Genomic DNA, 13,500 nt, shown 5'->3' with positions numbered 1-13,500 from the left:
ATAAAATGTAATTATGTTGACATGAACTTGTTAATTTCCTCTGAATTCTAGTAGCTGATATATTTTGAAAATGTTTGAGTTGATTAATATTGAGTCATGTTTATAGAAATAAGGCTTCCTTTGCTTGTGAGACTTCCAGTCAGGTACCATCAGATGCTGCAGTAAGGTAAGCCATAGTAGGAGGTTGGTAGAGTTTGATCAACAAATTTGATTTTTTTTTTTGAGGATTCAGCTGAGAAAAGAGGAGATTCAACCGAGAGATTATAACGCTGAATCCATCCAACAGTCAGTTCTGATAACTGCTCAGACAGCGACTCCTCCTTCAACCAGGTCAGACTAAGTTCTAAGTTAGTGATCTTGGTTTGTGTTTTTCCATTGTTATGAATTCACTAATATAATCTGTCCAAACTTACATGTAAAAACTATTCACCACAAAATGTTTTATTTCATTTCAAACAATAAGCATGAAATTATTTTATCAGAATATAGACAAAGATTTAGTCAGATTTTTTTGCAGGAAATGAATTAATGTAAATCATTTTAAATTTTTTTTTTTTGCATGTTTTCTTTATTGCAATGAGAAACCACTTTACTCATTTATTTTGGACTCAACTGCCTTAAATGACTTAGTCTTTCTTAACAGCAAAAACATGCTTTTTAAAATAATGTAAAACACAACAGCAGATTTAGGTGCTTTAAAAGTCTACTTCAGTGTATACAGTTAATAAACAATATGTGGTCTTATTTACTGTTAAATTAAATTAAATAGAAAGCAGAAAGTGTCTTATTAATATAAACTTTATTTGTTGTTTCTGACATTTTTGTGAGAAGATTTTCATTTTGTCCTGCTTTAAATAAATTATTTTTATGTGCTTCTAAGGCCATTGTTGTCATAGATGTAAATCAATTAATCACATAATAAATTGAAATAAAATCAATAATTTCCATTTGCATGATTTATTGTTTTTCTAAACTTTATTTGCTTTCTATAAACAAAACATAAAATGTATTCTGTTGGAACACTTTTTAACTGGCCTTTTTAAAAAATCTCAGTTTTGTTTACAGACTTCATAATTAATTTTATTTGTTGTTTTGTTTATTTATTTTGAATATTTAAACTGTCTTCCAGTCCCAGTGTTAAATGTTTGTTAGAATTTAACGTTTATTGATCTTTGACAATGTGCTCTTGGATTATTACACCATTATGTTACTTGGAAAGAACAGTAATTTCATAGTTTATAGAAATAACTTTTGGGACAATTTATCGTAAAGAAAAATGTATGATATCATCAGGCCCATCTGCACCCACTACCCACGCTAGTGAGACAAATTTCTATCACTTGGGGACACCCCTGAATTAAGTTTTTGAAAACATTTACACTCTAATATCAACAGGAGTGAAAGTTCTCACTATCTCATGCTGCTTTTTCCTGTTATCCATAACTGAATCTGTTTGGATGATTATTGTTTTATGTTTCCAGAGCTACGCCTTCATCAGACAGGAGCAGCTGCAGCTTCTGGCTGAAAAACTTGACTCCACCAAGCCCAAAGAGGTAGAGAAAATGTTCTAGAAAGTTCCACAGTTTGACTCGTAAACTAAACAGATCGTTTGCTCCGTAAATCTAAAGTTCAATGAGATCACTAAGAAATATACTCCAACAAAATTTACACACCTAATTGAGTTTGGTTTATGTCTCAGCTCTCCAGAGTGAATTGCTTGTGTTTAGCTGGATCGATGGGGCCATCGTTTACAGCGTCCGGTGTTGGCGTGACAAACAGTTTGTGTTGTTTTGGCTGAGTGATGTGAATCTGTTCAGGTGCGACGTGAGGCTCTGCAGGCTCTCTGCTGCGCTACTCCGTCCGACGTGCTGAGCTGCGAGAGCTGGAGCACGCTACGCACAAACCTCTGCTCTGCTCTCACCGAACCCGACCTCAGCGTGAGTCCCAGACGAGGCAAAATGTTCATGCAACACGATTTGGATGTTTTTACACCTGAGTGTCTGGTAGGCTCAATTAGAGATGCACTGATCCGATATTAAAGGGGCAGTACTACTATATGTTAAATAGAAAACACATTCTGCACCTTTTTTTTACCTGAAATTCTTCAGATCCTCAAGTGCAAAGAAGTCATCAAAGCACAATGGTGCATTCGGGCCAGCATAGATAGAAAAAAAAAACTCAAACATTTTGAGATTAATCTCTGAAGTGTTCTAGAAAAAACTTTAAAATTTGAGTTTGAAAAGTCAAAAATAACTTGGAAATCTCTGAGATTAATCTCAGAATTTCAATGTTTTTTCTAGAAAATTTCCAAGTTTGAAAAGTTGAGAATTTGTAAAAAAAAATTTTTTTTCAAATTTTGAGGTTAATCTCAGAAATTTCAAAGTTTTTTCTAGCAAATTGAGCTTTATTAAAGTAAATAAATAAAAATCAGATATCTCTTGATTCCCATTTTAAAATCATATCATGTTGGAAAAAAACTTTATATAAATATACACATTGAAGTTTGTGGTTGTAAAGTGATAAAATGTTACAACTTTTGCAAGGATTATTTTTTTATTTATGTTTCTGACACTTTTCTGTCGTTTCCACTCCATCAGGAGAAAGTCCTGCAGTTTTTCGCTAAAAGCTTTTCTTCATCGCCGCTAAATGTGACCAGAGAGATTTACACCTGCTTGGGTCGGCCTCTTTTCTCTCACCTTAAATAGAAATGTTTTAAATTAAACTCAAATACTATGAGGTGTTAGTAAAATGACTGTTCTTAGACTCGCAGGTTAATGTTATCACTTTTTTTATCTTTGTGTGAGCAGCAAAGAGTGTGGAATCGGCTTTTCTGTCTCAGAGGTTAAGCTTCCCAACCAGATCAGCTGCTGTCGACATCAACAGCCCTCACATCAGTCGTCTTCTCAAACAGGTGCTGCCGACATCTTTAGCGACCTCCTAACTTGAAGGAACATTTGTTTCATGTTTAACTTCCCATCTCAGATTCGACTGATGAATGATTTCCAGAAGGAGGTGACGACCTTCTGGATCCGTCACCCGGAGAAGTGAGGTTTCTTTCAGGGTTAATTTTCTCTTTAAATACTCAAACTGTGAAGTTTTTAAATGTTTTTTCTATCTTCCTTCAGATACATGGAGGAGATTATAGAGAGCACTTTCTGTCTTTTGTCCTTCCATCATGACCATGGCTCAGCTGGAACAGAGAAAACATTGGAACCGGTCCATTTGCTGTCCTTACTGGACATTAAAGCCACCTGGTTTAATAAATGGATGGTGTGTAGGAAATACCTTCTGTCCAATCTGATAAATGGTTTTTTCTGCACATAGATTCACTGCTAGCTAGTAACTAATTACATTTACTTGAGTAACGTTTTGGAAAAATTTTACTTGAAGGAGTACGTTAACTGTGCTGTACTTTTACTTTTATCTGAGTAATTTTACGTTGAACAACCTCGTTTTTACCAAAACTTCCCTAGACTTGTAAAGGAAAGAAACAATCATTTTGCCTAATTTTGTTGTTTATATCAAATATTTTAATTTTCGTCCTTAAAATATGAAAATGTCCACATGAATTTACACTTTGATCTGTCTGATGTAATTTGTAAATAATAAATGATTGTTTTTATCAGTTACTCAGCATTTGACCAAATACATTTTTATTCCTACTTGAGTGATTTCTTGTACTTTTTGCTTTTACTCAAGTAAAAATGTGCTTACTTTAGCACATTTTCTGACTTCTCTACCCACTTCTGCATATTTTTACCTCGTATTCTTCTTCCTTCTCTCAGCATGGTTACTACAGCAGGACGGTGGTTCTCAGGCTCCTTGAGAGAAAATATAAGACTCTGGTGAGTGATTCAGTCATTCACATCTCAAGCTGTTTCACAATCACACTATGGTGGAATAAATTAATGACTTTGTTTGTGTTTGCTGCACTTTAGCAACAGGCATCATCCATGGAAATGTATTTAATGTGAAAAACATGAAAGGGACTTGTTATTTTACACATTTTTATTCTTACATTTGGGTCTCTACTGCTTCTGCCAATGCTTAATAAAACCACCTGCCTGTTTTTTTTTGGTGACAAGTTAACGTTTTCACTGTCTGAAAAGTGAGCCGTTTCAAAAACCTTCATAATGTTCAGTCACACTGTCCCGTTACCTAGCAACCACTGCGGGAATTCCGCACGTTGCCTAGCAACCCAAGCTGAGTTCCATCACATTCGGTCAGCTGGTTTTACTGCTGTATGCGCTGTACAATGGCTGCTGGAAAAGACAGGAGCCATTAGCTGTTGACTTACTGTCAGGAAAAACTTTCTGCGTTTTTGTTTGCTGTGCAGGAGGCTCTACTTTAGCTTTTCAAAGATGTATCGTTGCGTAATAATCCTTACCAGCTGCTATTGCTGAAAGTGGACTGCATCTTGTCTATGGCCTTTATATTTTAAAAATAATTTTTTAAAAACTTTTTTTCCAGATTGTATCGGCTCTTCAGCAGTGTTTACATTTCAGTGAGTCCTTTGAACGTAGCTCAGGTGAGGCTGCTGATTCTCATGCGGAGGACTCCAGTGACCCTGGTGAGGAAAACAGAGTGTAAACCGAGAATTTCTTCAAATTAATGCAAGTGTTCATGTGATCAAACCTTAACTTGTGCAGGTCCACAATGCACAAACAAACCATCAAACTACAACAGCCTATTAGGGCCACCGTATTTAAAAAAAAACAAGAAAATTTCTGGCCTCCAAGAGTAAAAAATCTACCAGAAAACTGAAATTTCTGAGTTTGGAAAATTGTAAATGGAAAACAAAAAAAGACCTTTTGATAAATCTCCAAAAATATTTAGAAAAAAACTTGGAAATTTCAGAATTTCTCAGAAAATTTCCAAAAGTTAAACTTCTTTACTTTAACATTTTTTAGATTAATCTAAGAATTTAAATTTTTACTACCAAAGTTTGGACTTTTGGAGCTCAGATGTTTCCTTGTTTTTTTTCTAGAAAATGTCAGTGTAATCTAAAAATGTTTGTGTTTTTCTGGTGGAAACTTACTATTTAACTAATACAGTATCATACTGGGTAGTTCATTCAAAAACAGTTTTCTGGTGAATTTCTTGTATTCTATCATAGATTTGCTGTTATTTCTGTAATTTCTTGAGTTTTTTTTGTGCAGCAAATGCTGCCCAACTTTTGATGCCAAAACAAAGAGAAAAATCAAAGATATTAAACTTTAAAATATCTTGCTAAAGTAAAATATTTATTATAATATTGTATATTTAGTATGATATCGAAGAGATAAAAACAACGAATGTCTTCAGAAATAAAACTTTTCAGTTTTGATTTTAAAACAACGTGGCCCTCAAGTTTTCTCAACTTAATAATTTTGGACATGCCACTGATTTTTAAGCTCAATTGTTTTTGAGTCATTGATTATAGATGGGAAAGAAATCAGTTTCTTTATCTCCTAATCTGCTGCATTTGTTAATTTTATTAATAAAATGTTCTTCTGTTTTGCTTCATATGCAAGTTAAAGTGGACGCACGCTTCCTTCCCACATTTATATCCTTCAGTTTGGTCCATGTAAAGTGGAACTGCAATGTTTTGGTCTGAGTACAGAGATATAAATTCATTAATTATTCATATTGTTCTCATTTTGCTTTCAGGTTTGCTACAGAGAGGCGTTTTTACCAGGAGGGATCTTGAGTATTCGTTCTTTGTTCACTCTTTATGCATCCTGGGTAAACTCATCATCTACACCAACGGACGAAAACTCTTTCCTATCAAAATTAGGAAACACAAAGGTGTGACTTTTGGCTTTCTACATATTTAAAACATCGATTGTGTAGTTAAGGTACAAATAAGTGGTAAAGTTGGAGTTGAGGGCTCTAGCTCTTTAGTTTTCTATTGTTCTAGGGGCGATTATTGCAATCAGATTGTGACTCAGGAATGCTTGTAGTCAGCACTGATATGAGCCACTCCCTTCACTCCTCTGATGCAGGAACTTTATTCCTCTCCATCCCACCTTTATCACAAATAAAGTTACATAATCCTGTTAATGGAAGGAAATGCGACAGACGCATCTTAAACTTTAACGGTCTGAGACTTAACTGCTGTTCACTCTGTTCCCAAGTTGTTGTTATGTAATCAAGTTAATGAATTAAAGGAGTTGAGAAATTATGTAGATTGCAAAATTACAAAATCTTTTTTTTTTGTCTAGTTTCTTGTGCAAATCTTATTACAGTCAAAATAGGAGTAGACTAACTTACGTTTAACATTTCAGCAAGATGTATGAGCCTGATTTATGTTAATAATACTGAATAATCTGGAACTAGTACTTTATTTTATCAATATTAAGCAATTACTAATTTAGAACAAGCTCCTGTTTCTTTGTGGAAAGTTACTTGTAAGTTTGTTTTTATATTAAGATATTTGCGCTAGAAACTAGACCAAAAAAACAAAAATAATACCACAGGAGATAGTGGAAACCAACATTTTCCAATAAAAAGTGAATTAATTATGCATTATCTGGTTTGCACATTTCATCCTTGCCTTCAGGCCTTAATTTAAATCTTGTTTATCCCAACTAATCGATGTTTGAGAGTATCTGCTTCCTCTTTTTTGTAGCACCCACTCCCTTTTCAAAATACACAGTATTACACTGCAAAAACACAGAATCTTACAAAAATATTTTTGGTGTAGCTTCTAGTACAAATAGTGCACTTGAAATAACATAAAACCTACAAGTAAACAAGATATTTGAGTTTGTTTTAAGTCAGTAATTCCAAAAAAAGTTCTAGTCCCACTGGCGCCGTCACCTAGCAACGCCAGGCAAGCCCAGCCCGTCACCTAGCAACGCCAGGCAAGCCCAGCCCGTCACCTAGCAACCCAGTTTGAATTTTACTGACAGATTATTTCTCTGTAAATAACATGTGAAAAATGTCTTATTTGTGAAACAATCTGCCAATGAAACCATAATTTTATTTGATCAATATTAATGAATTATTGACCTAAAACAAGTTCCTAAATCTCACTGAAAAGTTGCTTTGTCAAAGTTCAAGTGCACTAAGATGTTTGCACTGGAAACTAGACCAGAAATACTTGGTAAGATTTTGTGTTTTTTGCAGTGCAGGAGCAATGTTTGAAGCAGAGTAGGACAAAAGACTCAACAGAAAAAACCTGAATTAATTTCACTGATGCAAAACATTTTCTCATTTTCTCTCATATAATTATGGAGAAATGCGACTATTTAAGAAAAATCTAAATATTGTATCTCCAATTCCTGAAGTTAGCTAAAGTATTTCAGAAGGGAGAAAACACCATATTTGACAATTGGTTCTGTCTTATTTGGACAATTTCCAAATCTAATATCTTTGAATCTCGTTCTGCTCAATAAACGTTGGGCAAATTTGAGTGAGCAACCTTTTTATTTTACAGTGTAGACACAGAAGAAGCCTGGCTGATTGCTGCTGTTTGTGTTTCAGACCCGGTTAGTCTGACAGACCTGCTTGTCATCCTGATTAACATCATGTATCGACACCCCCGACCTTCGAACGGCGACTCGTCACTGACAGGTGTGTCACATGCGTTCCCAGACGCAGAAGGTTTGTCCATGAGTCTCCGATCCTCCCTGATGAGACAGAAAAACACTCCTCAGAACAAAGATTTTATCAGCTAACCTTGTACTGACTCAGTTACTTCTGTAATAGTTCTCTGGGGTTTTTATGGTCTGTAATGTTGTAGACTCAGGAATTTCACAACTGCAGTTTTGCTGAGTATAATCGATAATGTTCTCCCTGTTGATTATCATTCCCTTTGGCTGCTGCAGATAGTCATGCTGAGCAAGTCTTTTGCTTAATCTGTGGTATCGAAAGATAACGAGTACACTGCAAAAACACAAACTCTCATTAAGTCATTTTGGTCAAGTTTCTAGTGCAAACATCTTGGTGGCCTTAAAATAACTTCAGAAAGGAATATGAACTTGTTTTAAGTCAACAATTCCTTAATTTTGGTAAAAAAGTATTAGTTCTACTGGTAGATTATTTCAATTACAAAAAGACATTTTTCCATGTTATAAGTGAAAACTTTTGAGTTTTCAAACTCAAAATTTCCGAACGTCAAAAATTTTCCACTTTTGAAAGTCAGAAGTTTCCATCTGTCTTTCTAGAGAATTTCAGATTAATCTCAAAATTTCCAGTTTTTTTCTTCCAAATTTTAAATTTTTGAAACTCTTCAAATGTCTTTGTTTTGTTTTTTTGTTTGTTTTTAAGAACATTTCTCAAAGTTTTTCCAACTTTTTTGTAGAGAATTTCTTTTATTTGGGAAAGTCTCAACTTTTCAAACTCAAAAATTTCCTGAAATTTCAGAGATTAATCTCAAAATCTCCATTTTTGTCTTGAAAATGTATGACTTTTGAAACTGCTGGATTCTTTTTGTAGAAAATTTCTGAGATACTCACAAATTTCTGATTTTTTTTTTTTTTTTTTTTTTTTTTTTGTGGAAAATCTCAACTTTTCAAACTGAGAAATTTTCTTGTTTTTGAAATTATTCTCCAGATGTAAGTTGTTTTTTTCTTTGGTGGAAATGTACCAAAGACGAAATACGCCGTCGTAAAAACCACCAAAAACATTTAATCGGAAAACATATTTTGAATTTATTGACATAATTTCAATTAGCGCAGATCTATGGTTAACAGAAACGCAGCTGCTGTTTCACAGCAGACCATGTGGACATTATGTAACGTATTTAACCAGGTTGTGTTTTGCTTCATGCCTTCAGGCTCGCTGTCGCCCAGCTGTCTGGTGATGGAGGTGCTGTGGATGTTATGTGAACGAACAGAATGTGCTGCTGATTGTCTTCTCCAGACTCCTGTTATTGAGACTCTGCTCACACCTGTTGTTGCTCTCCTCAATGCACAACAGGTCCGTCTCTCCAACACACCCTAACACACTTTATGAGCTGATAGAAACCAAACTGGGGGCCCAAGTCCAGTCCTGCAACTTTTACTTACATTCCTGCAACAGAACTCCTCAGTTCCCTCATCCACATTCAGTCCTTCAGTTCTGCAGAAGCCCAGTAAAGATCCATTAATTTGATTCAGGTGTGTTGGAGAAGAGATTAATCTCAAACTATAGTAGCTCTCCAGGACTAGACTTGAGCAGCGCTGTCATAAAACAAAATTATAGCTCATAAAGTCAAAGTCACGGTTTAATGCTGCTGTGTCGAGACGAAAGAAATCATCCCTTTTCTTTTTACTATTTCACCAAAAGAGCTGCATGGGACGTTGGGTATTTGATGAAAACCTAATGGAAAAGCATCAACGCTGTAGGGGAAATCAGGTGTACCGTATAATGTAACAGCAGATTAAACCACATTTTGCATCAATATCTTAAATTCATGCAGTGTCTCAGATTATTGCAGAGAAACTTCAACCCACTTCAATTTATAATGTTGGTTCAGTCCATTTAGAGCTGCTGGTATTTATTGATCTACAGTCCAAACTGCATCTTTAAAGTTAGATAATTCTCTTTTTCAGCCCTGTTGCTTCCCCGTTAGTAGATTTTATTACATTATTGTGTTGAGTGGACTAATTTGAAGTAGGACTGTAACTAACAATTATTTCAGTAATCGATTAATCGAATAAAAAATGCAAACAAATGAAGATTTTTTATTAAACCACGTAAGCCAGTTTTTATACATTAGAAATACATTGAAAATGCAAATAAACAAATTACTCAGTTCTTTTTGAAATAAGAAAAATACAATACAGAACCATTATTTTTGCGTTTGCTGAAACATTTTTACATGTTTTTATCTTTTATGTAAAATGTATACATTTTTGGAGGCGATCCTAAATATCGATCATATAAATTTTTTGTTGTTGTTTTGCACACAGATTTGCTTTGTTTATTTTAAATGTATATTTTTTGTCTCATAACAAAACAATATGATAAAGTATTGTGTTTAAAACGCATACGGTCTAAAGTTTAATGATATCAAACTTAAGTAATAAAAAGCATCGGTATCTACGATACTGACCCTGTATTAACTTGGTATCGGGTCGGAACCAAACTATGTTGTACTGCACACCTCTAGTATTACATATGTAAAACTTTAAATTTAATATTTCTCACTTAAACTGCTGCATTTAAGAAATCTGGAAAAATAATTTTTGTAAAACAATGATAGACAAACCTTTGTTTCACTAGTACCGCTGTGTTTCTGAAAGCTCTTAGATAAATTTGTTCATTTGTGTTCATATCTGTTTATTTCCAGACTAACTTGAGGAATCCTGCAGCCACTCTGATTCTCATCGCCGACGTTTTGGCTCGCATCGCGAACACCGACAGAGGATTAGCGCTTTTCCTGTACGAGAAGAACCTTGTCGTTGCCCACAGTGAAAAGTGAGACACTCCTTACATATCAGGATTAAAAAAATCTACTTTATGTTTATTATTATTTGACCCTTAAAGGTGCTTTATGAATCTGCAAATTTGTCCCACCAGCGTTGGTGATTGATGCAGATGGAGGCTTTAAAAAAATTTATTAAGACAAAACTATAACCCACTAATTAAAAACTCACAAAACTGTCGGATGCAATACAACGTGTTGATCTTTTATAACCAAGCTTTCTGCTTTCTCTTTGATTTCATGATCAATAAAGACCACATCTACCCACCACCAAGTATTGGGGATGTTGTAGAGAGAAAAAAAGGAGTAAATCTGGAGATTAATCTGTTTTTTGAGGAAAAAAAAATAAAACTTTGATTTTCAGAAGTTGAAAATTTTTTACTTTTCAAACTCAGAAAAATTTCTGAGTTTCTTGGCAGAAATTCACTTTAATCTTTTTGTCTGTCTGTAATGCCTTTAATATGTCGTCATAATCCACTGCTTTGTACACTAAAGCAAACATTTCTGATCCCAAATCTGCTTTTATTTACACTATTACACCTCTTTCAAATAAAGGCTGACCTAAATCATGTTCATTAGATTACATCTTTTTCAGTTTTCTTCGATTTAAAATAAATTATTAAAGTGGTTGCTGTACTATCAATAAGGAAAATTTGCAAAACCCTGTTGATGTTTTGGGTCTATAATGATTAGATATTCCTTTCCTTCAACAAATCTGACTATTTTATTTGTTGGACTAAAATATTTTGTGCTTATTTTATTGAGTAGAAAAAAAAAAGAAAACATACAGCTGTTTGCTGTATTTTAGCAACAGAACATTTTAATGAAGCAACTTAAATGTCTTTTTGTTACCTATAAACAGAAAGTCATCCATCCATCCATCCACCCACCCACACAGATATTGGTCTTTATCTCTTACTGGGTGTTTCCTGTTTCCTGTGCAGAACCTTCGCTGCTCACATCGTCGTCCAGTTCACCTTGAGGCTGCTGAATAAAGCCCTGCCGTCTCTAAGTGAATCAGACACATCTCAGACGTTATGCGGAGCTTTCATCTTTGTTTGTAGACAGATGTACAACACCTGTGAGGGTCTGCAGGTCCTGCAAACATATGGCCTGCACAAAGCCATCGCTGCTGCCTGGAAGAAGGTACAACTGCAGCATCCCATGGTTCATGCTCCATCTCAGTCCTACAGACAACTAAATTGGTGTTTTTGTAAAAAATATTTATTTAAGGGTGACATATTATGCTTCCTTGAACGGGTTAGGATTGGTTCATAGGTGATACAAAACATGTTTGTGACATTTTTTGCACAAAATCAAAAAATTTCAGAATGAGCTGTTTTAGGTTCTCTGTCACTTTAAATCCAAATAAGCTGCTTCTTCCACGTCCCTAACTCAATTTTACACTCACATGTGAAAATGGCTTCAAGTAGATGCACAATTATATAACTGTACATCTTTGAAAAGACATAAATATACTGAATTACTAATTTATTTGATAACTCTGCACAAATGCAGCACATTTAAATATAGAAGTAGCTTTACAGGCTTGGTCAAACACACAAAAACAAATTTAATTTGTTCCATCAGCTCAATTTAAAAGAAATGATAAAGAACTTACAAAAACAATAGGTTGACTTTCTTGTCAAACATGTAAAAAATAAACTGCAGCTGTTCTTTCAAATGGGTTAGAAAGTGAGATTAGATTCTAAATATAATGTAAGATAAATAATAAAGCATAGAATTAGACTGAGTAGATGGATTAGGAACATTGTCGTCAAGAACTTTATTCCATATAAAGACTGATACAGATATTAATTTATTGATGCATCTCGTCACAATCCCACCACTCAGCTGTGACTGAACATGCAAGCAGATTCCTCTGCAGATGTTTTAATCAATGCTCCACAAAAAGCCAAAAAGTTAGTCGATCATTTCTTTTTATTTGCTTCCTTCGTCTTGCTATGACTTTGTGACGATAATATCGACTCTCATAGTTAAAAAAACTTTAAAATAGAGCGCTGGATGTTGCAGAACATCAAGGCTGAAGGACTGAAGTTTATAAAAATGTGACGCAAACTAAAACGTTTATAAAACATCCATCCAAATTACTGCAAAACTGTGATGATATCGTCGTGATTCTCTGCCGTATTTAGTTACGGAAAAACACTCAAAGTAATTTTATTATTATTTTGATATGATGACTTAAGTGATTTCTTCTGGTCTGAACTTTTCACTTGTTTTTGTTTTAAAGACGAGTTCTTTATCAGAAAGGATCCCAACTCCAGTTTCTGGATCCTGCACTGGACCATCTACCCAGGAAACGGCAAACATGTGAGATCACACACACATGATTTCAATCACAAAATTACAATTAAACAATGCTTTACTCATTATTTAATATTCACTTGACCAATCACAGCAAAGAATTTAACCTTTACTGCCTTTAACAATTGTTCTCATGTCAAAAAAATAAAATAAAAAAAGTCATGTAGCTTCTGTTATTAATAACAGTAAAAGCTCAGAACTGCTGGACTCAAAACCCCAAAAATAACGGCGGCTGATAACAGACCTTTGGATCCATTACTGTGGAAAACTGTTGATGTGATGTGTGGCCCAGAAGTATTAACAATTGACAAAAGATCATAAAAACAAACTTAATTTATCAGTTGATCTCAGATAATCTCCTACAGTTTATTCTTATTCGTATTGAACTAAATAACACAATGTTTTAAAATATTTCTTTTAGAGCCATCCGATATTTTTTCCATCAAAAAATGTGATGTTATTTTGGATAATTGTTTATAATAATTAATTGGTGATTGTTTGTTTTATTTTGTTCTGAACTGCTTAAAGTGTCAAAAGATAAAATGTTTTTGCCTTTATTATAAGAATCCCTTTATAAGACTAATAAATATGTAATAAACAAGTTTTTAAGATGGGTCATAAATTATCTTGAACAGCCTAAATGTGGACATTTCTCAGTACAAAAGTTTTTTTTGTTTCTCTTTGTGGAATTGGAGCAGGCTTGTCTGGGAGGAAACTTTGTTGGGCAGTCTGCTGAACTTTGCTGCGACCCCTAGAGGCCTTTTGCTGCTACAGCAGAC

General features: G+C 34.3%; 1 protein-coding gene across 1 annotated transcript in view; it reads left to right on the top strand.

Moving 5' to 3' along the window:
• The first annotated feature begins 1,318 nt into the window (after nucleotides 1-1,318).
• LOC122825847 (protein broad-minded-like) overlaps nucleotides 1,319-13,500 on the top strand; it is a 20,007-nt gene continuing 7,825 nt past the window's right edge. Inside the window, exons 1-15 of the mRNA XM_044107430.1 lie at nucleotides 1,319-1,553; nucleotides 1,818-1,937; nucleotides 2,598-2,676; nucleotides 2,808-2,911; nucleotides 2,983-3,044; nucleotides 3,126-3,270; nucleotides 3,786-3,845; nucleotides 4,471-4,570; nucleotides 5,650-5,787; nucleotides 7,468-7,557; nucleotides 8,762-8,904; nucleotides 10,259-10,386; nucleotides 11,338-11,539; nucleotides 12,648-12,727; nucleotides 13,420-13,494. Of these exons, the coding sequence (XP_043963365.1) occupies nucleotides 1,458-1,553; nucleotides 1,818-1,937; nucleotides 2,598-2,676; nucleotides 2,808-2,911; nucleotides 2,983-3,044; nucleotides 3,126-3,270; nucleotides 3,786-3,845; nucleotides 4,471-4,570; nucleotides 5,650-5,787; nucleotides 7,468-7,557; nucleotides 8,762-8,904; nucleotides 10,259-10,386; nucleotides 11,338-11,539; nucleotides 12,648-12,727; nucleotides 13,420-13,494 (1,622 nt within the window). The 5' untranslated portion in view covers nucleotides 1,319-1,457. The remainder of the gene's footprint in view (nucleotides 1,554-1,817; nucleotides 1,938-2,597; nucleotides 2,677-2,807; nucleotides 2,912-2,982; nucleotides 3,045-3,125; nucleotides 3,271-3,785; nucleotides 3,846-4,470; nucleotides 4,571-5,649; nucleotides 5,788-7,467; nucleotides 7,558-8,761; nucleotides 8,905-10,258; nucleotides 10,387-11,337; nucleotides 11,540-12,647; nucleotides 12,728-13,419; nucleotides 13,495-13,500) is intronic.

Source organism: Gambusia affinis, linkage group LG22 (genome assembly GCF_019740435.1).
Source record: "Gambusia affinis linkage group LG22, SWU_Gaff_1.0, whole genome shotgun sequence".
NCBI lineage: Eukaryota > Metazoa > Chordata > Actinopteri > Cyprinodontiformes > Poeciliidae > Gambusia > Gambusia affinis.
The sequence above is the reverse complement of the archived record's forward strand: the minus strand, read 5'-3'. Positions and strand labels throughout refer to the sequence as shown.